This window comes from Arachis ipaensis, chromosome B6 (assembly GCF_059453495.1).
Source record: "Arachis ipaensis isolate K30076 ecotype BB chromosome B6, ASM5945349v1, whole genome shotgun sequence".
Taxonomy (NCBI): Eukaryota; Viridiplantae; Streptophyta; class Magnoliopsida; order Fabales; family Fabaceae; genus Arachis; species Arachis ipaensis.
In genome coordinates this window covers 9,020,839-9,045,970 of record NC_142441.1, presented here as the reverse complement: position 1 = coordinate 9,045,970, position 25,132 = coordinate 9,020,839, and the positions used below count along the sequence as shown (strand labels likewise).

The following is a 25,132-nucleotide window of genomic DNA, read 5'->3' as shown; positions in this document are numbered from 1 at the left end:
ACTCACATTTACTCAGAGTTACTCACAATTACTGACACTCACAATTACTCACAGTTACATATTATCAATTCAATTGAATTCAATTCAGATGTAGATCACCTCAGTCCATTCAATTCACTTCAAATAAAATTAGAAATTTCATTCCATTAAATTCGATTCAGAATTCAATAATCCAAACCTCATCAAATTGATGCGTTTGAGAAGAATCATCAAAATTGCACTCATTCAATTAATTTGAAGTTGATTCATTCATTGTTTCAATTCAAAAGTGTAGATCGAAGAAGAAAATGAAAAAGAAGATGAACAACGAAGATAATTGCGTTGAATCAATCCAGATCCATAATGCAAAGAAGAAAAACATGAAAGAGGAGAACAACGAATTTAATTAGGTTAAAGAAGAAGAAGAAGAAGAAGAACGTGAAAGAAGCTTACGTTGTATGAAAAAGTTTACGTTGAGAAATATTGATAATGCAAAATAAGGATTCGTTATCTAGGTTATAAGAAGTACGTGTAAAACAAGCGAAGATGTAGGACGTGGAGTAAAAGTTACATAGATACCATCCATGTAATTTTTACAAAAATCATCCTTTAAATGATTTACTTGAGATTTTAATTGTTTATTTCTAGTAATTTGGTTTATTTAAGATTCACATTTTTTTATTTATTTAAATTAATTTATGTCATCAAATTATATATATTTAAAATTTACGAGTTAGGTTTACATTTCTTAAATTTTGATTCTATATTAACACTTTGAGTTGAGGTAAAAATTACAATTGTATTATATCTGTCTATCTATTTATAATACCAAAAAATCTAATATCCACTGTCCTATAGAAATTTAATAGCTTAATGGATTAAAAGAAGAGTGTTAAGGGCAGTATATTTTGTAATTTGTAGTCATTAATTAATTATTATTAATATTTTTAATAGTGTGAGATTACATATAATGGTATAAAACTGTTTACTTTTTTTTTACAGATTAATGCCGGTTAGATTTTAATAAAATTGCTACCCCAGACTTTCTCGCATTAAAAATTAGAATTACTAAATTTTTGTACGTTACATGGTATTTTGAACAATTTTAAATATCTTATATCCGGTAACAATTTACATAAATTAAAAGAAGAAAAAATTATTAAGAAAAAATAACTTAAGGCAATATGATAATTTTAGGGCAAAAAACTAGAATAAACCAAGGAAAGTTGCAAATTACCTAAATGAGCCAAAGTGAAATTCGTTTCTGCAATGAGCCAAACCCTATATTTATATAATTCGAACCAGTATGGTTCGAACTCTATTCATGAGTAATTCGAACCAGGGTGGTTCGAATTACTAAGAGAGAAATTGATTGAAGTAAATCGAACCAGGGTGGTTCGAATTACAGGCGAGGAAACTGTTGCACATAATTCGAACCAAGCTGGTTCGAATTATATGGGGAGACGCTGCATCAAGTAATTCGAACCAGGCTGGTTCGAATTATACAAACCGAATTCGAACCAGTCCGGTTCGATTTAGTGGTAGACAGTGCAGTATATATATGGTTCTAAACGTGAGTTGCTCTCATAGAGGGTGTAATATGGCTAGTGAGGAGAGTTTTGTGATTTTGGTTCACCACAGAGGATCCATAAAGAGGAAAACTCGCTCCGGTGTGAAGTTTACAGATAAGGATCCTCTCTGTATTGTCGTGAAACCAACGACGAGCTATGATGACCTTGTTAGATCTGTGCTGATTAAACTTGGTCTGGAAGGTGCGAAGCGAGTGAAGAAGTTTTTCTATCGCATTCCAATCACTGTCTTGCAGGATACCGTGAAGTATGATTGCTTCACGATTGGTAGTGATGAGGACCTGCAAGTCATGTTTCTATGTCGGAGGCAGTTTCCCGAGGTGAGGACACCAGAGTTGTTGGCAAAGTTGGTTGATGTGGTATCCAGCTCAGGGGGTTCGAACCGGAATGCCACCACTGAAGCAGCGGCAGCCGGTTCGAGTTCCAGGCCTGCCGTTGCTTCTTCGTCCGTCCCTGTGTACGAGCCAGCGGTCCAACCAGTCGCCTCCCCGTCTTTTGCTGTTGATCTGAATGATGGAGTAGGCGATGTGGTAGGATCAGTTGATATTCTGCCGAACGCTTTACAGGGAGTTCCACCGGTTGGCGTCGGAGACGGAGTGTTGGGTGATGTAGAGGAGGACGACGTCGAGCCGGATATGATTGAGGATGACAGCGGCGACGAGGTTGGAGCGACTGAGCCTGCATTGGTGGTCGGTGGATCTAGTTCTGGCACACAGCAGTATCCACCACATTTTTCCTCTTTGGACCTGGATGCCATGAGGCAAGAGGGTGTTTCAGGGCACTCTGTTGGATTCGGAGCTAGAGATGCTGAAGGGACTGCTGGTTTGACAGAGTTCCAGGTTGGTCAGCAATTTCAGGATAAAGACGAGGCCCTGTTAAGTGTGAAGACTTACAGCATCCGGCGAGGGGTACAGTACAAGGTTGTGGAGTCTGATCATCGCCGTTATGTGGGCAAGTGTTCTGAGTTTGGGAATGGGTGCACATGGTTGATTCGACTGAGTCTGCGGAAGCGCAAGGGCATTTGGGAGGTCAAGCGGTACAATGGACCTCACACTTGTCTTGCGACCTCCATCTCGAGTGACCACAGGAGCTTGGATTATCATGTGATTTTCACGTTCGTTATGCCAATGGTTAGGGCTGATGCATCCGTCAGCATCAAGGTGCTCCTAAATGCCACGACAGCACACTTCGGGTTTAGGCCGACTTACAGGAGGGTCTGGATGGCGAAGCAGAAGGCAATTGCCCTCGTATACGGTGACTGGGATGAGTCATACAATGAGCTCCCCAGGTGGGTTTTGGGAGTCCAGTTGACGATGCCCGGTACTGTTGCAATCCTACGGACGAGCCCCGTTCGAGTTAGTGGACAAGTAGACGAGTCTCAAGCTTTTTTCCACAGACTTTTCTGGACGTTTCCACCGCTCATCCAGGCATTTCGCCATTGCAAGCCCCTAGTTAGCATTGACGGGACCCATCTGTATGGGAAGTACGGGGGTACTTTGCTCATCAAGATTGCACAGGACGGGAACTCCAACATTCTACCCGTTGCATTCGCACTAGTAGAAGGTGAGAATGCAGAGTCTTGGTCTTTCTTTCTCTCCCACCTTAGACAGCACGTGACACCGCAGCCCGGTCTTCTGGTTATATCGGACAGGCATAACGGCATAAAGGCTGCGCTTGAGGCTCCGGACGGAGGTTGGTTACCTCCATCTGCATACCGTGCATTCTGCATTCGACACGTAGCGGCTAATTTTGCCCTTACCTTCAAGGGCAAGGACGCATGTAGGCTTCTAGTGAATGCCGCATATGCCAAGACCGAGGTTGAGTTTGATTACTGGTTTGATATTCTTCGGTCTGAAGACCCGGCGATGTGTGAGTGGGCGAACCGGATTGATTATTCCTTGTGGACTCAGCATCGTGACGAGGGACGGAGATTCGGTCACATGACGACGAATATCTCGGAGTGTGTGAACTCAATCCTAAAGGGTGTCAGAAACCTCCCTGTATGCTCTTTGGTGAAGGCAACATATGGAAGGCTTGCGGAACTCTTTGTTCGCAAGGGGAGAGAGGCTGAGGCCCAGATGGGAACCGGACAGCAATTCAGTCAGTACTTGGTGAAGTGTATAGAGGCCAACTTGAAGACTGCGAGGTGCTTCACGGTGACTTTGTATGACCGGGATAACTCCGAGTTCACCGTAGCCGAGACCACTCCGACGGGCTCTTTCTCATTGGGTACCTACAGAGTATCGCTTGCGTCTCGGACCTGTGACTGCGGGTACTTCCAGGCACTTCATTTCCCGTGCCAGCACGCACTTGCCTGCTGCGCCTACTCACGGGTTACCTGGTCCTCTTATGTTCACAGCGTGTATCAGATTAGTTCAGTGTTCCGTGTGTACCAGATGGGATTCACACCGCCGATACCGGAGGGCTTCTGGCCACCTTACGACGGGCCAACCGTGATCCCGGACCCTGCCAAGAGGCGTGCGAGAGAGGGTCGTCCGAGATCCACTAGGATACGGACGAATATGGACGAGGCAGATCCGAATCGGCCAAAGAGGTGTGGCCTTTGTCGCCAACCCGGACACACCCGCAGGAGTTGCCCACAGCTTGGAGGACCGTCTCACACGGGGGGCCAGTAGTAGCGATCTTGTTATTGTTAGTGTTTATTGATTTTTTTTTCCTTTTAAATGTTATGTTAGATGACTTATGTAATCTGTTGATCTTTTTACCTTCTAGTAATGAAAAAGTTGCATCTGAATTTGAATATAGCTAGAAATCCCATGAATACAAAAGTTGATAACTAAAGTGTTATATGATTCAATGATAATACATATTCACTAATCCACTAGGTAAATACCAGATTTTTAAGTACAATAAGATGAAGAAATAACAAGGAAAAACAGCTCTAAAGTAACAACAGTAATCCACATGGGTCAGGTACATGAGTGAACCCTAACGTCCAAAATACATGAAAAGTAAATCATCTAAACAAGTGGGAGCCTGTCCCACAACGACGGGGTACCCGTGGCCTCTGACCTCTGCGGATAAACGGCTCCTCATCCTCTATCTCATCTGCGTCCTCATGCGGGGCAGGCTGTGCGGGTGGCGTAAAATGGACAGGTGCGGCAGACGGCCCGGCGACAGACTGTGATGCAGCGGTGTAAGCGGAATGTGGGGTACCTCCCAAACCAAACTGGTCACCAACAGGTGTCGTAGCAGGCTCGTTCAGATCAACATCTAAGGGTGCCTGCGTGCCAGGGGTCTGAGGACGCCTCCTGCCCGGCTCGTCTTCCTGCATGATAGCCGTAATCTCCTCTAGAAACCGTGGACTGCCGAAGTCCGCATCAAGCGTATCTGCCCCAAGGAAGTCCTGCCACTGTGATCCGGGAATAACCCATGGAGTACCGTCCTGCTGAGGCTGGTCGTCGGTGGGTACTCCAACAAAGTAATATCCAAAAGGACCCGACCCAAGTCCAGCGTCACTAGGCTCAGCCCCGTCACCCATCCCTAAGCCATACCACTCACCTTCGTGCACCCCATCCTGGGTACTAACACCAACAACTGCAGCCGTCCCTGCACCATCCCCGCCCTCGGGCCCATGCTGATCATCGTCATCGTCCTCAGGGTCAGGTGCAGCGGCATGAACCGCAGCACGCCCTCTACCTCTGCCAGGATGGCGTCGTCGTCGACCCCCAGCGGGGCCGGCCTCGTCATCATCCTCCATAGCACGCTCAAGCCACCCCCAGTCACGCTTGCAAGATGGTAAAGACCAGCCATCTGCAGGTACGGAACGTATCTGTCATCGAGGACCATGCCCTGCTGCCGCCGCATGCTCCTGATGCATCGCTGAGGCTGCGGAAGAAATGAACCGCATTATTAGAACCAACTTAATTACCAGTGACAAAGATAATCAACACGATAATTGATAAAGCAAAAAATCGTACCAAATATAAGCGCTTAAAATTCCATGAACGAGTACCACTAGCATAAACAACTAACATAAGAAACCAGCATAAACCACTGACATGAAAGATCTAACATTAAACAACCACAACTAAACCGCTAACATAAACCACTAACATAAACCACTAACATAAACCGTTAACTTAAACCACTTACATAAACCACATAGATAAACCACTAAGATAAACCACCAACATAAACCGCTAACATAAACCGCTAACATAAACCACTAACATAAACCACTAACATAAACCACCAACTAAACCACCATCTAAACCGCATGCAAAACCACTAACATAAACCACTAACATAAACCACCATCTAACCCGCATGCAAAACCACTAACACACATGTACTGGTAGAACAAAGTTATATCCGTACTAACCTCCTCGTTGATGACCCCAGCTATATGGGCGACTCCGTCCAAGCGATATAACCGTGCCGGATCGTCCCCCATCAGCAGAGTATTCCGTTCAGGTCTTTGTCGGAGAGAATCTGGGTCGTTTTCTCTGAGATTTGGTGGGGTAGGGGAAGCTGAGAATAGTTCGAATGAGGCTGATTCGAACTCCTTATATAGCCCAATCACTAGTAATTCGAACCAGGGTGGTTCGAATTACTAAGAACGCAGGTTAAGTGTAATTCGAACCAGGGTGGTTCGAATTACTTGAAGAACCTAATTTACCAATAATTCGAACTAGTGTGGTTCGAATTACATGCATTGCTAGTTCGAACCAGCCTGGTTCGATTTACCAACAATTCTTTCTTCCTAATTCGAACTGGCCTGGTTCGATTTATTCCTAAATGCAGTTCGAACTAGCCTGGTTCGAATTACATTAAAATACCATTTGGCTTATTGCTGAATCGATTTTCCTTTTGGCTCATATACGTAAATTTGAAGTGATGTTGGCTTATTATGGTGTTTTGCCCATAATTTTACTTTCAATTAATTTAGTTAAATCGTTTTGAAACAAAGTTATGCGTGGTTGATTTTTTTTCTTCCTCTCTGGTCCTTGTTCAAGATTTCTCATAAACATGGGTGCCTTGGTGGTATAAATTTTTTATATTTTATATAGTGATTAGAAACAAAATACTTACGATGATTGTTTTTAGATCTATTTATTTTAGAAGCCATTACAATTTTATTTCATTTTTAATTTTAATTTCTAAATCAATTAAGTATTATAATTTAAAATTTTTGTGATCAAGAAAAAGTTTTTTTGTTAATATTTACTTACAATTATTATTTTATCACCATAAAATAAAGTATAAATCCTAAAATTTTTTTCTTTTTTGTATATTTACTTACAATTATTATTTTACCACCATAGAATAAAGTATAAATCCTAACTAAAAATGAAGTTATTGTCTTTCTTAAAATAAGTAAAATGACTAGTTTCAAATAATTAAATGAAAAGGGAGCTGTAAGAAAATAATCTTAATGCAAAAATACTAAATACACGTTAAAACTAAATTAGTTATTATATATATATATATATATATATATATATATATATATAAATTTTTAACTAAATAATTAAATTATTCATAGTAGAATAATTAAATTTACTCTAATAGAATAATCAAACTTTTTTACATTAGGATAATAAGTTTTTTTTTATGAAATATTAGATATGTATTTTTATACGGTGTATTTCTATACTGATTTTTATGTACCGAATCATAGTTGTTCGTAATATAATATAAGTATATAATCCATAAACTAAACATATTTTTATCTCTTTCCCTCCAAAATTCAACTCCTAACGGAACAACTTAGAAACTGTTTTATTAATAAATAAATGCATGTGTATATTGTGGGCGAGGTGCTCTCTATTTATGGCTGGAAAAATATTTGTCAACCCCTTTGTTTTTCTGGGTTTTTACACTTTTACTACATAGTTTTGACTTTTGCGTGTGGTTTGGGCCTCTTGATATATAATACATATGGAACCATGCATGATGTCAATCAAAGTCTTGTTTAAGTTACCGCATTTTGTGATGCAATCCACACTCCCACTAAGTTGCTGGTATTTTAATTGTGAATATATAATTTTACCGGTTATTATTATTAATAATATCTTCACAGTAGTATTTATTTATCTCCTATACCAAGTTACTATCCAATAGACCAATACCATGACTAAGTAATATATAATGCATGAATTTTTGGCATTCTGTTGTTTAGTTTCTTTCTGCGGCAGTTAGTTAGTTGGTTGGTCAGAAGATGGAAAATATTTTCGGTCCCTCCTTTACCTGGATAAACAACCCAAGTGTGTGTTTCTGTTTTTCTGCAAAATTATAGTACTTTCAAGTTTCAAGTCTCTGGATAACCAACCCAAAGTGTGTGTTGCTGTTTTTCTACAAAATTATAGTACCTTCAAGCCTATATTAATTGAATTGGAGAATCAATAAAACACACTTCAATTTACTTCATTAACATTTTTTTTGGTTGCCCATATTATTCTCCGACCCGACAGACTAAAGATTAATCCGTCGCGGATCTAAGTTCCATTTAAGGGTTTGCCGCTGACCAATGAGTTGTTACATGCACAAGGCGGAATTCAAATCCCGACAACTGCTTCAGCGGACTAGTGAGCTGACCACTCGACAAACCCAAGTTGATTTATTTCATTAACATTTTATTTATGTATTTATAATTTGGTGTTCTTGTTTTTGAAAATCCTGTGGGATAAGTCCATGTTCTAAGATTAAAAAAGAAAAGGATATCAACCCTTTGCATCATTATGGAATGGCCATGAAGGAATCTACCTTAGGGGTACTTCCAGGAAACACACGTCGCAATAATATGTCTATGTGCTCCTTTTGTTTGTTGCTTAGCCTTCACGTATCTTTAGAGTTTCACATTTAGTCACAACTTGGTATGCTATAAAACGTTATTATATACATGATAAGAATTTTTCTAAGTTGTTTGGTTCTGTTTCAACCTTATACTGCTTCAATAATTTTGTTATTTTGTAGTAGTGTTACATAACATAGGACTTAAAGAGTGTACTAGGGAGATGGGCCGTGAGAACGGTTACAAACGTGATGATGAGACAAGTTCATCAGAGAACCAAAAAGAAACAGTTCCATACTTCAAGCTGTTCTCGTTTGCAGATTCCACTGACATCTTGTTGATGATTGTTGGGACCATTGCCGCCATTGGAAATGGTATGGGAATGCCTCTCATGACATTAATATTTGGCCAAATGGCAAACGTCTTCGCTGATAACCTGTACAGTGAAGATATTGTCAACCAAGTTTCCAAGGTAAAATCCAGGAAACTAATATTCAGCTTAATCTGTATGTAATTGTGAAGAACCAAAATAATATTTAGTTATGCTGACCAAAATTGCAGATCAGTCTGAAATTTGTGTACTTGGCAATAGGCATAGGTGTTGCAGCATTCCTTCGTAAGTACCCCATAATTAGGTCACTGATTTTTGTTAACTCAATACAGTTATATATGAGTTATTCAGCAATGAAGATCATTGTTTCATGCTGCAGAGGTGGTATGTTGGATGGTGACAGGGGAAAGACAAGCTGCAAGAATAAGGGGTTTGTACTTGAAGACTATTCTAAGACAAGATATTGCTTTCTTTGATAAAGAGACAAACACTGGTGAGGTCATAGGTAGAATGTCAGGTGACACAGTCCTTATTCAAGATGCCATGGGTGAGAAGGTAATAATACTAATAATACTACTATATCTATATCTATATATGTATCATATGCTGCTGCAACATTCATATACTAAAAGCTTGCTTGCATAAACAGGTTGGGAAATTTGTGCAGTTAATTGCAACATTTGTTGGAGGGTATGTGATATCATTTGTCAGAGGGTGGCTTCTAACTCTTGTCTTGTTGTCTGCTCTTCCAATTCTCGCTATAGCTGGCGCAGCTTTGGCCATCACCATAGAAAAGATGGCAACCATAGGTCAAAATGCTTATGAAAAAGCAGCACATGTAGTTGAACAGACAATAGGTTCTATAAGAACAGTATGTTAACAAAGCCTAAATAAATATCTTTTGAAATTTATTGTTAGCTTCAGAGTCTTATATCAGGTTCTGCCATGATATTGATTATTTCCCTTTTTACATATATTTCAAGGTTGCATCCTTCACTGGGGAAAAGCAAGCAGTATCTAGTTATGAAAAACGTCTTGAAGATGCATACAAATCAGGAGTTAGCGAAGGCATAGCAGCTGGAATGGGTTTTGGCGTTGTTACCTGTGTCATTTTTTGCGGTTATGCTTTGGCTGTATGGTATGGTTCAAAGATGATAATGGAAAAAGGATATAATGGGGGTATGGTGGTCAATGTCATGGTTGCTGCGTTAAGTGCTTCCATGTAAGTATATAGATACCTTTGGAATAAAACTAGATGCATTCTATTTGCTTGCCTAATTCTGTGTATGTATATGTTAGGTCTCTTGGGGAAGCAAGTCCTTGCTTAAGTGCTTTTGCTTCGGGTAAAGCAGCAGCCTATAAAATGTTTCAAACAATTGAGAGAAAGCCTGAGATTGATGCTTATGATCCTACTGGAAAAACATTGGAAGATATTCATGGCGATATAGAGTTGAGGGATGTCTATTTCAGTTATCCGGCCAGACCCGAGGAGCTGATATTCAACGGATTCTCTCTGCATATTCCAAGTGGCACAACTGCGGCTTTAGTAGGACAAAGTGGAAGTGGGAAGTCCACAGTTATCAGTTTGATGGAAAGATTCTATGATCCACAGGCAGGTGAAGTTCTTATTGATGGCATTAACATTAGAGAATTTCAGGTTAGATGGATAAGAGGAAAAGTTGGCCTTGTCAGCCAGGAGCCAGTGTTGTTTGCATCTAGCATCAAGGATAACATTGCTTATGGAAAGGAGGGAGCAACAATCGAAGAGATTAAAGTTGCAACTGAACTTGCAAATGCTGCTAATTTCATTGATAAACTGCCAAAGGTTCTACAATATCAAAGGAATTTTTGGATTTATAATCTTTGTAACTCGTTAAGTAAACTTATTTAAATGCTTTATAACCTTGTGATGCGTATATAGGGATTGGAAACAATGGTTGGTGAGCATGGAACACAACTATCTGGTGGACAGAAGCAACGCATTGCCATTGCAAGAGCTATCCTAAAAGATCCAAGGATTTTGCTTCTAGATGAAGCCACAAGTGCACTTGATGCAGAATCTGAAAGAATAGTGCAAGAGGCCCTAGACAGGATCATGATCAACAGAACTACTGTTATTGTAGCTCATCGCCTAAGCACTGTGAAGAATGCAGACATGATTGCTGTAATTCATAGAGGGAAAATGGTTGAGAAAGGTACAGAGCATGCAAAGATAAGACATGGATTCTCTCATCATGATAAAATTTTGTTTTATATATATTTGTAACTGACTTCATGTTTATCAATCAGGAACACATGTTGAATTAGTCAAGGACCCCGAAGGAGCTTACTCTCAGCTAATACGTTTACAAGAGGTAAGAGAGGAGGATTCATTAAAGAATGCAGACAATCAAAACAAGTCTGAACTCTCAAAAAGTAAAAGGTGGTCATTTCAAAGATCAGAATCATCTGTTGGTAGCAGTTGCCGCCACTCGACTTCCTTCGGCTTACCTACAGGAGCTAATATCCTTGATCCTAAAGTTGAAACTCCAAGAGAAGAGGATGTACCATCACAAGAGGTTCCACTATGGTGGCTTTTTTCCCTTAACAAACCAGAGATTCCAGTGCTTCTTATGGGATCTATAGCTGCCACAGCAAATGGTGCTATATGGCCAGTGTTTGGTTTGTTGCTTTCTAGTGCCATCAAAACATTTTATGAACCATTCAATGAGTTAAAGAAGGACTCAAAATTTTGGGCACTAATGTTTGTGACCCTTGGACTTGCATCTTTAATTGCTCTTATAGCAAGAGGATACTTTTTCTTGTGGCTGGCCATAAGCTAATCCAGCGAATTAGGTTGCTATGTTTTGAGAAGGTGATCAACATGGAGGTTTCATGGTTTGATGAGGCTGATCATTCGAGTGGCGCAATCGGTTCAAGGCTCTCGACGGATGCTACATCTGTTCGTGCCCTTGTTGGGGATGCATTAGGACTACTAGTTCAAAATATTGCAACAGCATGTACAGGCTTGATCATTGCTTTCGTTGCAAGCTGGCAATTGGCGTTGATCATTGTTGTCATAGCCCCTCTTGTTGGATTGAATGGATATGTTCAAATGAAGTTCTTGAAAGGCTTCAGTTCAGATGCAAAGGTGAGACTTTTCCATCTCAATACTTTGCTATGAAAGTACTTCATGGTTTATTAGACTCATCGAAAAATCCTATGATAATATGCATATTTTTATGCAGCGGATGTATGAGGAAGCGAGCCAGGTTGCTAATGATGCAGTTGGAAGCATAAGAACAGTGGCATCTTTCTGCGCTGAAGAGAAAGTTATGGAATTCTATAAGAAGAAATGTGAAGGTCCAAGGAAAACAGGAATAAGGCAAGGCTTGATTAGTGGAATAGGATTCGGGGTTTCATTTTTTCTTCTCTATTGCGTCTATGCAACCTGTTTCTATGCTGGAGCTAGATTTGTGAAGGATGGCAAGGCATCATTCTCAGATGTTTTAAGGGTACTTAGTACTAACTCTTTTTAGCACTTGCACCTGAATTTTCAATATTTCTTCACTAAAAGCTTCCTTCTTTGGATTTGTTGTAGGTTTTCTTTGCTTTAACTATGGCAGCTAACGCAATTTCCCAATCAAGCTCACTTGCACCTGATTCTAGCAAAGCCAAGTCAGCTGCTGCTTCCATATTTGGACTTCTTGATATGAAGTCAAAGATAGATCCAAGTGATGAGTCTGGGACAACACTGGATAATGTAAATGGTGAAATTAAGTTTCGCCATGTAGGCTTTAAGTATCCATCTAGACCGGATATACAGATTTTTCGAGACCTAAGTTTGACCATCCATTCTGGCAAAGTAAATTAAGCACTCTTCTTTCAAGCTCCATTTCATGTTATCAAATTGATGAAGATGCATGTTATCAAACTAACCATTTCAATCAAATTTTCCAGACAGTGGCCCTTGTTGGTGAGAGTGGAAGCGGGAAATCCACAGTGATTGCTTTGTTACAAAGATTCTTCGATCCAGATTTTGGTCAAATCACACTTGATGGGATAGAAATTCAGAAATTGCAGCTCAAGTGGTTGAGGCAGCAGATAGGGCTTGTAGGTCAAGAGCCAGTATTATTCAATGACACCATTCGTGCCAACATTGCATATGGTAAAGGAGGCAATGCAACTGAAGCAGAAATCATACAAGTAGCAGAACTGGCCAATGCTCATGGCTTTATTAGTGCCTTACAACAGGTAAAAAGCAACACTCAACTTGTTGGTATTTGTGTTTTTTCAATTGAGTTATGGTTTTTGGATTTGGTGTAATAGGGTTATGATACTGTGGTGGGAGAGAGGGGAATACAGTTATCTGGTGGGCAGAAGCAACGTGTAGCCATTGCACGTGCTATAATAAAGAGTCCAAAGATATTGCTACTTGATGAGGCCACAAGTGCATTGGATGCAGAGTCGGAGAGAGTTGTTCAAGATGCATTAGACAAAGTGATTGTGAATAGAAGCACTGTGGTTGTGGCACATCGTCTATCCACAATTAAAAATGCAGATGTCATTGCTGTAGTTAAAGATGGAGTTATTGTGGAAAAAGGAAGGCATGAGACCCTAATTAGCATGGAGGATGGTTTTTATGCTTCCTTGGTCCAACTTCATTATAGTGCGTCAACAGCATGACAACAACTTTGTTATGATGCTAGGCAATTCGTTATCCTTGCTTATCTTTTCCAATTTCCAAGATGAAAATTGGTACGTAGTGTGACTAATGTAATAGTTGTGTTGAATTCTTAGTAAAGAATTGGAAATAGATCATGCAATCACCATTAGGTAACGTTTGGAAGAAAGACAGAGACTGAGAGACTAAGACTAAAATAAGTTCTAGTATTATGTTTGATATAAAGTAGGAGACAGAAATTAAAATCAGAATGAAGTTCTAATTTAATTTGCACAAAAGATAAAGTTGAAATTAATTAATTGAAATTGGGATATTTTAAGTATAAAATGTTATTAAAATTTCAATTTCCGTCTCCAAAATTTTCAATCTTCTGTGTCCCTACTTTTTTAAAGTACTGAAATACTGAAATTTTAGAGACAAACTAAAAATTTTAGTAACAGTTTCTAGACCAACAAATATACTGAGTCCCAATCTCCGTCTCAGTACTTCAAAACAAAAACAAATGCTACCTTAATATTTTAGAGAAAGCAAAAAAAGTTTATAATATCCTACAAAAAGGTTAGTATTAAGAAAATTTCACCTTACGCACATACACATACATGTATTTGTTAATGTTGCAAGTGTGAGGAATGTATGAAGTTAGTCTCATATCAAAAAAAGCAAGGAAGAATGAGAATTTTATAAGATGAGAGACCCATTAACTTATTACCTTAGGTAGCGTTTGGTGAAGAGACAGAGACGGAAAGACTGAGAGACAGAGACGGAAAGACTGAAATTAAAAAAATCTCAGTATTCTGTTTGGTGCAAAGTGAGAGACAGAAATTGAAATAAGAATAAAATTCTAATTTAATTTGTACAAAGGGTAAAATTGGAATTAATTAATTGAAATGAAGGTATTTTAGGTATAAAATGTTATTAAAGTTTCAGTCTCATTCTCTAAAAATTTTAGTTCCTGTGTCCCTACTTTTTAGAGGTACTGAAATACTAAAATTTTGGGGATAGAGACAGAAATTTTAGTACCAGTCTCTGAACTCAGTCTCTGTCTCAGTACTTCAAAATAAACGCTACCTTAAGGTTTTGAGTTGGATGTAGTATCATTTCATCTTATGTTATCTCAATCTCCGCAGACACGGTACTTAAAATGGACTATTTGTATCCAAAATGCATTTTATCTTATTAGTAGCCTTAAATACCAGATCCCAGATATCTCAATTTCAAATTTAAGATACACAATTTAGAGGATAAATCTGCCTATTTTATATTAAAGTGACATGCATGAACAAGAACTAACTAGATCATGAGCCATAACCAAAACGCATAAGCTAAAAGAAGCCAGGAAGAAATAGTTTGATTTGTCCATACTGCCCTTTCATCAAAGATCACAAACTTCAGGTCTATATTATCTTCATAAAAAATATATATACAAAATGAAATAAAGATACTTCACTGTTGTGTTTTAGCAAAAGTAAAGGATGTAATGCAAATTGCTTATGAATTAAATATCAAAACCAACGCCTTCTGGCCCAGATTCAACCACACGTGCAATCGAGTTTGCATACTTTCGAAACTGCAACAATCAGTGCATTATAGTTAGCTATTTCTCATTCATTATTACACCACCACTAAATTTTCAATCTCATCAGTGCTAAGAGTAAGGATTTAAGCTCTTAGAGAATTGGACTTCTGTAGTAGGTACAAGTATAACAAATATAGCTCAAGTCATGAATCTTAATTTTCATTTCCTTGTGATTAAGGAGGCATTATGGATGCACTGTAAAGCTATTCAAGGCAACAAGGAGACTAGAACAGGCACAAATAGTAAAGTAAACAATTGACCATGTACCTCTTCGATTATCTCTTCAGACTTGTGACCTAACAGTTCCACTTTAGCAGCTCCAGATTCCTTTACTGACTTCATTTTACCATTTGTAGCATCCACCTATCAATTGCAGAAGAAATAACAAAAATTCACTCTTTCGTCACAAATTACTTTATTATGAAACTCAGAAATTGTACCTCTTCTAACACGGCCTCAACATTTCTCCGTCTTGTTTCAATATCACGTTTCTTATATTCCACATCGGATGTTGTACCATTTAGGTATTTTGTTGATTTTTCCCGCATAATAGTGCACTCTTTCTCTACCTGCCTTTTCGTTTCTTCCATCTGCAAAACTAAGGAAGGGAAACAAGTAGAGAAGTTGCATGGTTTTATACTAAAAAAGCATTACAAAATAATCTAGCATATAGTTATGCCGCATTTCAGTAAACAGATGCCATTGAAAAATTTGAAGAGAAAAATACAGCATTGGGTGAAAATAATTTAGGTCATTTGTGAACAGCTTTCAGCAATGTCTTCTGTAAAAATAGCAATATAAATTGGAAAAGGAAATGCGAGCATTGCCTGCCCAAGAATGTACCTTTGTTTTTCAGCCAATTTGGACTCAAGCGACTTCTCCAATACTTGTTCATCGCTAAGTTTAGCTTTCAAAGCTTTAAGCTCCTTTTCAACCGATTTAGCAGAATTTACCTATATGAAGTGCTACTGATATCAAACAAGAGGTTTTGCACAATAGTAATCATTGAAGGAAGTTATATATATATAACAAAAGAAGCAGCTTTTCTCTCCATGGACCATGTTAATGTGGAGAATTCATATTATATTTTCAATCACTAAGACAGAATGAAAGCAGAACACCAATGGCAAAAGTACGTTGATACCTGTTCCTTTATAGCCAGCATTTGCTTGTAGTGCTTTGACATTTTCTTGCCAACCTAAGAAAAGAAGTTAAAAAGATAAATTGATTTGTACAAGTTAAGCACAAAAGATTATTTATATATGCATGTTCATCTTGACATTGTGAATTTTATAGGTGGATTGATGGCTAGAAGCTGAGACAAGCTGTGAATAAAATCATTTAACAGTATGACACTGAAGAAGAAGAGGAGGAGGAGAAGGGGGGGGGGGGGGGGAGGGGTCAGGAAAGACAACATATAGGCATCTTGGGTTCATAGAGTGGAAAAACACAATTCATAATAATAAAACAGAAAACTTATTTTGGAAAGTGAAGTCTGCTGCTAAAATGATTTCTTTCAAGCTAGGCAGCAGTATCCTAACTCTGAACTCTTAACAGAAAACAACAATCAGGAATTAGAAATACTATGGTGGCCACCTAAGCTTTTTCATACTATAAGAAGAAGAAAATAAAATAAGAAAATGTCTATACTAGATTACTTTACGGCTGCCTAAAATACAGATGACGGAAAAAAAATACCTGCCCTGGAACAATATACCTTGGAATAAACTTCAAGGAGAGAAGTCTTCTCATGGAAAGTTTGCATTGCCAACCTTTCAGCTTTCATTGCCTCTTCTCGAGCTAATTTCTTCTCTTCTAAAGCCCTCTTTAGCAAAAAGTAGAGAAGATAATTTACATTAGTGAATAGGCAGAGAAAATATCTTAAGTCTCTACACAACAATAAAGAAACATATAACAATTAGTCAGTTATGCAAACAGAACATGTTAACTTGCATCATTAACAGAACAGAACAGAACAGTTTAGTTCAAACCTCACATAACAAAACACAATTTAACATAAATATAAAAAAGTAATAAACAAATAATGATTAGAAAGAAGTAGCTTGTTTCATGGCAATTTTCATCACGCAGACACCTAAAAAATGGAAAGCATTAGTATCTGATCATACTTAAATTACTAAGAAGACAGTAAAGTAGTCCAATAATCTCCAGTTTAATGTTCACACAAGCAGGCTTGCAGGGAGAAAAGTATACAACATATTGGTTGCAAAGAACATAAAAGCAATTAACTTAGGTGATGCCTATAAAAGAACAATGAAGTGAACATCATCAACAAAGTTAATTTGCAATCGAGCTAATTATTGATACGAAACAGATAGAACTTGTACCTGAATTTTGTCAGGTGATTGGGCAATTTTTGAACGTAGATTCTCATTTTCTTGAGCATTTTGTGACAGTGTAAATTCAGCATTAGAAATCTGCATTAAGAAATGGAGAATAAGTCTATGATAAGGTTAACCATTCATTGCTGATTGTTATAATTAGCTTGTAATATATTCAGAAGTTGCATTATCTATTGAAAGGAAATAAATTTTTACTCCTCTATAGATGTTCTGCCCATATACCATCCAAAATCACCAAGAATAAGCCAATAAGGCATAAGATTTGATAACTCACAATGATAAGCTTCTATAGACCAAAGCTACAGATGATATGATAAGGGACAATAAACTCACCTTCGCATCCATTTCTTCTGCCTGGTCCTTTGACTTCTTTAAAGTAGTCCTCAGTGACACCTGATTTTTATTAAGGGTCATGATAGTGTTACGAAGTTCCGCAACCTTTGCATCAACCTCCTGAACAACAGCCATCTCTTTTTCCCTAGCTTCATTCAAGTTGGAAATCTCTGATTTCACCTGCAACCAGAAACGGTCAACAAAGGCTAATACTCAAGTAAATTCAAAAATGATTATGTGATCCATCCACAAATAAACCTGAGGAATCTCATTCTCCTCCAAATTTATTCGCTGCTCCTCCAGAGCGCTGACTTCGTCTCCAATTTTTTATATCTCAACCAATTTCCCTTCCCTACAATTTTTTAATTGAAGAAAAGAAAATGAGAATTGAAAACAAGCAACAAGTATGACAATTAGGCAGTTATGCCAACACCATATATTAATTTCCCTACAGAGTCTATGAACTATGAAGAAACCATCTCTAAAAGTATATGAGAGACATATATGGATGCAATCACTTGGATTATTGTGCTAAGAAATGCTTATCAGTTTCTCCTAACTTTCTATAAAAAGGGCAAAGAAGTATCCACCTATAGAGAACAAAATTGACAATAGCGCCGATGAAAAACTCGGTGCGCTGAGTGTCCGGCATAAGGAGATCAGCGAACGTGAACGTGAACGTGAACTTCCCAGGGCACTCGAGTATGGCCAGCACCTCCTTAATCCTGTAGTGCAGTTTTATAGCGCGGATGGACTCCATGTGAAGTTCAGGATCATCGAAATTCGACACCGCTTCAAAATCAAGCTGCTCATTCTCTTCCCTGTTGACAGAGACACCAACTCGCAAATTCGAGAACACAAAACGGAAATAAGAATGGTGCATCGTAACTAACTTTTTTGAGTAACAGAATTCAGGTAAACGCAAGAAAACTAACTCGTAACAGAATCAAAAACGAAGAAAGAGTAACAAATTAGTACTCAAGAAAGTCGAGGTGGAGGAGGAGGCGAGTATAGAGTTCGAAGATCAAGTCAGGGTTTGGGTGGATGAAGTCTTGCTCAATCATGTTGGCAATCTGCAATTGCGCTAAGGTTGTGATTATCTCTGGTCTCGAAAGCCTTGGGTACTCGTACTTCGACGTCGCCATTGTCGTTGTCTTCTTCTTCCCCAGAAGCAAAATCGGCAGACTGAGAAAGCCGGAACAGTGATGATAATAAAAGGGAAAAAAACTAAAATAGAAATTAATACCTAGTTGCACTGGAAATTAAAATAGCGATAACTTTTCCCGCCATTTACTTGTCTTGGATTTGGCTGCCTGGTGGTAGAAGTCCAATGTTGAGTCCGATGGAGGCTACTTATATACAACATTGTTCGCGTATATGTTAGGCCCAATGATTATGCCACTATGCCAGTGTCTAAGTGAGTTGAAACTAAGCCCATCATGTCTTCAAAAAGAAAAAATTAAGCCCATCATGGACACTACTCGTATCGAACATAAGCCAGCTGCAGCTGAGACTTAGCTCAAATGATCAAACCATATGTCTCTTAATATGTTGCACCTGGGTTCAAACTTTAATGAGTGTACTAGCGTTTGGTGGAGAGATAGAAACGAAAAGACTGAGACTGAGAGACAAAGATTAAGAGACAGAGATTAAAATAAATCTCAGTATTCTGTTTGGTGCAAAGTAGGAGACATAAATTGAAACAAGAATAAAATTCTAATTTAATTTATACAAAGGGTAAAATTGGAATTAATTAATTGAAATGAGGATATTTTAGGTATAAAATGTTATTAAAGTTTTAGTCTCCATCTCTAAAAATTTTAGTCCCCTGTGTCCCTACTTTTTGGAGGTACTGAAATACTGACATTTTAGGGACAGATACAAAAATTTTAGTACCAGTCTTTGAACCAACAAACATGATACTGAGTTTCAGTCTTCCAGTCTCTATCTCAGTATCTCAAAACTAACGCTACTTTAGTGTTGAATATAAACTCTTAAATGTTGTGTGAATAAGTGTGTAGTGTGAATGTCTTGTGATATTTAGGATTGGGAGTTATTAAAAAAAAAAAAAAACCCCGGCTTATTGTTAAGCCGCCTAAATACTCCATTTTTTTCCCCGTAAAATTAGTCAACTTTCAGCAACTAAGGCTTGGGAAAGATAGAGGAACTGTTAGACTCCCATCAAGCTGCAATAGGGTTTGAACAAATTTCCTTTTATATATTCTAATTTCTCAGCTGATCTTTATTAATGAATTTACTCTGAGCTTTTTTAAGTGCTATTAAATTGTTAAAAAAAATTAACAAAAAAAATTTATTTTTTAGTATATTTGACAAATTTTTAAAAATAAAATTAAAATTATTAGTAAAATAAAAAAATATTTTTTTTTAAAAGTTATAATTTATATTTTTTAAAAGATTTTTTATTTAAAAAAGTATTTTAACATAATAAATAAACAAAAAATACTTTTATATTGATATTTCTAAACATAATTGCTAGATCAAAAGACATTTTATCCTAGATGTCCAAATAATAAATTACTTTTACATTTTTAAAAAATCTTTTTAAAAAATCACTCAAAAAACATTTTTTTCGAAAGCTCAAGCAAACAAATCCTTCATCCAATACTGATGGAGAAGGAACTAAAACCTAGACCGTTTGTGCTGCTTACTTGATTTAAAATTCATTTCACCGAAAGGTTAGGTCAGATATGTTATTACATAACAGACAAACTGAAAATAACTATTTTAGGAAAATTTCTTGAGAAAATAATGTAAACGATAATCACGCTGCACCCAATTGTATATGATAACTTCTTTTTTTTTTTTAAGACGTGTTTTATGGTAACAGTCCCCAAAAAAGAAAAGGAAAAAAAAATTCTTTGAAAGTAAACGGCTATCATAATTTAAATTTCAACAAGAGCCAAATCCTATTCATGCTCAATTTTCTATTCCACAAATAAAAAATGTACATGGTTAAGTTGGATGTGATTGTGATGCCTTGTTGCCTTTTAGGCATCCACAATGGAAGTGTTAGGCATGAAAGATATACAACAGATAACTAGAGGCTATGGCTATATGATAAGGAACAAGATCTCTAACTCATCACAATACAAAAATCAAATTACAAATCCTCATCACTTTCGTCACTGTAGGAAACAAGGGCATTTAATGATTGTGCTGGCTCTGAAGACTTAGGCTTATCATTTTCAGTAGTAGTTTCAGCTTTAGAAACATCAGCATTTGCTCCATCTATCTTGGCCTTTTTAGCTTGGGGTTCACTATCATCATTCTCGAGAGTGGTTTCCGCTTTTGAAACTTCTTCAGCATTTTTTTCATCCGCCTTGGCCTTTTTAGCTTGGGGCTTGACTTTTATAATCATGCTTAATGGACGCGAGGACGGATTCTTCTTTACTCCAGCAGACTTTTCTTCCTGCAAGAGAAAAGAGGTTATTCGATAACCATGAAAATAACAAAGTTCTGACATTCAATTGTCACAAAAATCATCAAGCAATGATCTATTAATCAAATCCAGATTAAATGAGTATTTTTATAATGCCTCAGTGCAGAAAGCTGCATAATCATCCATGAAGAACCTTATTAGATGCTAATTTCATAGGTTGATGCATTATGTATTCAATAAGCCATATAATGTGCATATCAAATGACAACTTGTGTTTCTTAAATGCACAGTTATCATTTTAAAATCACATGCATTGCTTTCATTGATCAACAAATTAGGCATCCCTTCAGAGATTGACCCTTGCAGCACTACAACTTATGGCTTCTATTTACTTCGTAGTTGAATAAACACAGTTAAATGTGCAGATGTCAATAATAAGATAATATAAGCAGTCTATAATACCGCCACAAAATAAGACAGTCTTCATTTGGGAAACCACCATGAATGATTTTGTATAAACTTTGAAATCATGGAAAATAGAACTAGGGATAGGAAAATGCTGATGGTGGGCATTAAGTAAGGATGTTATTCGAGAACTCAGCAAATCAGTAGTAACATTAATTTAAGTTTGGAAGCAACGCACAAAAAATTCAAGCACCAACCTGAACCATAGGTAAAGGGGCTTTTTCCTTAATTTCATGCACAAAATTGGATTGTGCTGCCACCGCTGCCTGAAATTAAAATACAAGAACAATATTTATAAAATAAATATTGACTAAATAATAGACTCGTATTATTAAATTCAGTTCACCAATTATGTTATTTTCAAGTGAATATTCCTTGAGACGTACAAGAAAATGTGTATACTACTTCTTAAAGAAAAGTAAAGAGACAAGAGATAAGATGACCAACCTGAAAGTTACGTAATTCTTCAGCTTCTGCGTCTGCTACTTTCCGTTCATATTCCCTCCTAGTCTGAAAGTTGGAGATAAAATGAACAAAGTTTACTTAAGAAAAGAAGAAGCTTTTCATAGTTTCATAAACTTTGTGCAACAATGTGTTCAGGCAGGCATTTCTTAACCTCTACATGATGTTGAGGACATCAAATTGTTTCTGAACAATCTAAAATAGCTATTTGTACATCCCTTGGAGCAATGTGCTTATGTACATATCAAAATCAAATAAGATAAATTTTCCCAAATGAAAATTCCAGACTCTAGTCATGAAAAACTCTAGAAGAGTGATGCTGTAAAAACAAAATCAGAAACTCACTGTTTCATAGTTATCAAGAAACTCAGTCTCATCTTCATCTAAAGCTTTAGGTGGTCCTGTAATTATTAAAGACGGGTCAAAATCGAATCTGGAACGGAAACTAAAACCACATGCACACAAGAGAAAGGCATAAAACAATTAACACAACCTAAACCTGTCTAAGAGGGCCAATCAATAATCCAACTCAAGTGTTCACTTAAACTCGTGAAACTTAGGTAAACTCTAGTAAATTTCAATTAAACTTGATATGAGACCTAAGCTTGTATGAGTAAACTCACTCAAGGGTGATAAGCTTGAACATAATGCACGGATTTATTAACAGGTTGACAATCAGTATTACTACACACTATCACATTCAATTCTTCCAAGTAAGAAACGAGTTACATATTCAATGCTTGTTGAACACTCACTGTGCTTAAACCTTTCATTAAACTCCGCATCCTTCTTATCTTTATTCTCCTTTAGAATCTGCCAAGGAAATATTTTGAAATTAAGGGGAACCGGGAAAATATTGAAAATTGTGAAAATTGGGAAGTTTTGAGAATTTAGCAATAACGAGCGAACCTCGTAGAGAGGTCTATCCCTCTGAGCAGTTCCATCTTCGACTCGTTCTCCCCTTGTTCGTTTAGCCTCCACCAGCTGTTCCCATGCAAAATTAAGAAGTAATTTTGAAACCCTGCCCTAATTTATGGCGGTAAAAAGAATATTGAAGAGCTTGTGCAAGGGAAAGGTAGATATTTTACTTGGTCCTCGGAGACGAAGTTCATAATCCTGAGAGGGCGATCGGAGTCGTCTTCAGCCATGGATGGTTTTGCGATCTGCAAAGGTCTCAGAATTCAGAATAACGAACAGAGTTTACTGATTTTGCGATTTGGATTTCTGTTTCAGGTTCTGAAAGCTTTTGGGCCCTTGTGTTATTGTAACATTTGAATCCAATCCAAAAAACAATTTTGTAAGTTTATGGTGTGGGTAAGTTGGACTTCGGAGTTTCTGGAGTTAATATTTAGAGAAAACACCCAACTCAATCTTTACTTATTTTTAAAGACAACGCGATTCTAGTTAAAAGATGACACTAAATTTTAAATTCTAAACTTTAAAAAATGACACTTCGATCTTTAATTTTTTTATTTTTAGACAATACGATTTATCTATTAAAAAATTTATTAAATAATAACAAAAATTAATTTTGTAGGGGTTTATTTGTATTTTGTGAGGGTTTTAAACCTCCACGAACTATTAATAAATTTGTTTTTGAAAAATTTCTTCATTAATAGTGGTTAAATGAAGAAAAACCATTGATAAAAATAATGCCGTAAAAAAATAGTTATTGTAGTACAAATATCTTTTAAAGAAAAAAAATAACATCGAATAAGAAATGAAAGAAGAGAAATTTAGTGTTAATAATATTGGTATTGGTGATCATGACATGAGAAGAGATAATGATGATGATAAAGTATGGTGACATAATAAAAATAATAGAAGTAAGAGTGATAATAATGACGACGAATAAAGTAGTGGTAGTAATTGGTTATATTGTTGAAAAAAATTTTGTAGGGTTTAAAACTCCCCACAAAATACAAATAAAATTTCCACAAAATTAATTTCTGTTATTGTTTAATAATTTTTTTAACAGAGGAATCGTATTGTCCCAAAATAAAAAAAAAGTTGAGGATCGAAATTTCCATTTTTTTTACTGGGATCGTGTTGTATTTTGTGAAATTTTAGTTATCTTTTTTTAGTTCCCAAATTTTGTAAATGTGACTCATATTAGTCTTTGAGACAATTTCTGACACAAAAACGTTAATGAGGCACTGACATGGACAACCAAATGTTATGCTAAAACTTGTAAAACGATGCCATTTTGGTTGGATTCTCTAAATTTTGAATTTTCACTTTAGAGGATAAAGTATGATATCTCGCCCTTAAATTGTTTCTCTTTCATATCTACGTCACTTGTGTATCGAAAATCATCCCATGGACTAACATGAATCACATTTACAAAGTTTGGAGACTAAATAGAGGAAACTAAAACTTCAGGGAGTAAATTGAGGTTCGCGTTCAAGTCGAGGGACCAAATTGAGTATTATCTCGAGTTTGATGGTCTTATAACTATTAAATAATTTTGATGGTAAATACCAATTTGGTACCTGACAGATTCTGGCCGTGACAAATGATATCTGACTCTTGTTATTAACGAAATAGTCCTAAAAGTTTTTTAATTTTGACAAAATACCCAACCGTGAAAAAATAACGTCACAGTGAGCTCCGATGATGGCAGAGAGCTCCAACGATCTTCTTCTTCGTGTTCACGGCTTTTTCTTCTTCAACACGATGTTGCGTCCCCTTTTGCCATGGCAGCTGAAAAAAAAAAAGACCACCATGACACGCGGCTGCACCTCATCGCATTCTTTGTGTTCGCCACTTCTTCTTCTTCAATATGCTGCTGCATCCCTTTCCGTCATGGCAGCACCTCGTTACTGCATCCCCTTCTCTGCCATCATCAAGGCTCTCTTCTGACAGCCACATCAGCATTTTTCATTCACTGTGACGTCATCTTTTTTACGGTTGGATAATTTTGTCAAATTTTAAAATCTTTCAAGGACTATTTTGTCAATAACAAAATTAACTACCGTTTGTCAGCACCAAAATTTTTCGAGTACCAAGTTAGTATTTACCTCATAATTTTAATAATAAAAAAATATTTTTAAAATTTTTTAATAAATATAAATATTTTTTTATTTTATTTATGAATTAAATTTTATATGTTATTTAATTCTAAAATATGTTCTGTATTTTATATATTATTATTTTATTATCTATCATCTATCATATCTTTATAATTTTATTATTAATAATTTGACATTTTTTT

The 25,132-nt window shown here is 36.9% G+C and overlaps 4 protein-coding genes and 1 pseudogene across 5 annotated transcripts; 3 read left to right on the top strand and 2 right to left on the bottom strand.

The window, feature by feature from the left end:
* The first annotated feature begins 1,540 nt into the window (after nucleotides 1–1,540).
* LOC107648005 (uncharacterized) lies at nucleotides 1,541–4,204 on the top strand. The gene has a single exon (XM_088489412.1). It carries the CDS (start codon nucleotides 1,541–1,543, stop codon nucleotides 4,202–4,204), a length of 2,664 nt encoding a protein of 887 aa, XP_088345538.1.
* A 4,344-nt stretch (nucleotides 4,205–8,548) lies between these two features.
* LOC107646358 (ABC transporter B family member 11-like) lies at nucleotides 8,549–11,478 on the top strand. The gene is made up of 8 exons (XM_088490370.1): nucleotides 8,549–8,797; nucleotides 8,887–8,941; nucleotides 9,036–9,211; nucleotides 9,306–9,527; nucleotides 9,640–9,878; nucleotides 9,956–10,481; nucleotides 10,578–10,851; nucleotides 10,946–11,478. Exons 1-8 carry the CDS (start codon nucleotides 8,549–8,551, stop codon nucleotides 11,476–11,478), a joined length of 2,274 nt encoding a protein of 757 aa, XP_088346496.1.
* Nucleotides 11,479–12,021: 543 nt separating this feature from the next.
* On the top strand, nucleotides 12,022–13,321 carry LOC148554564 (ABC transporter B family member 21-like). Its single transcript, XM_088489411.1, has 4 exons — nucleotides 12,022–12,150; nucleotides 12,237–12,500; nucleotides 12,596–12,889; nucleotides 12,965–13,321. The coding sequence occupies exons 2-4, from the start codon at nucleotides 12,255–12,257 to the stop codon at nucleotides 13,319–13,321; spliced, it is 897 nt and encodes a 298-aa protein (XP_088345537.1). The 5' UTR covers nucleotides 12,022–12,150; nucleotides 12,237–12,254.
* A 1,370-nt stretch (nucleotides 13,322–14,691) lies between these two features.
* LOC107645658 (kinetochore protein NUF2 homolog) lies at nucleotides 14,692–18,869 on the bottom strand (annotated as a pseudogene). Its single transcript, XR_015885699.1, has 11 exons — nucleotides 18,570–18,869; nucleotides 18,182–18,412; nucleotides 17,850–17,943; nucleotides 17,592–17,771; nucleotides 17,244–17,333; nucleotides 16,613–16,720; nucleotides 16,040–16,093; nucleotides 15,741–15,848; nucleotides 15,336–15,500; nucleotides 15,163–15,258; nucleotides 14,692–14,886 (listed from the first exon to the last, which is right to left on the bottom strand). The product of XR_015885699.1 is annotated as a kinetochore protein NUF2 homolog (transcript).
* Nucleotides 18,870–20,521: 1,652 nt separating this feature from the next.
* On the bottom strand, nucleotides 20,522–23,281 carry LOC107645657 (uncharacterized). Its single transcript, XM_016349731.3, has 7 exons — nucleotides 23,007–23,281; nucleotides 22,828–22,902; nucleotides 22,674–22,731; nucleotides 22,264–22,319; nucleotides 21,904–21,966; nucleotides 21,654–21,722; nucleotides 20,522–21,021 (listed from the first exon to the last, which is right to left on the bottom strand). Exons 1-7 carry the CDS (start codon nucleotides 23,064–23,066, stop codon nucleotides 20,713–20,715), a joined length of 690 nt encoding a protein of 229 aa, XP_016205217.1. The 5' UTR covers nucleotides 23,067–23,281; the 3' UTR covers nucleotides 20,522–20,712.
* Nucleotides 23,282–25,132: the final 1,851 nt, after the last annotated feature.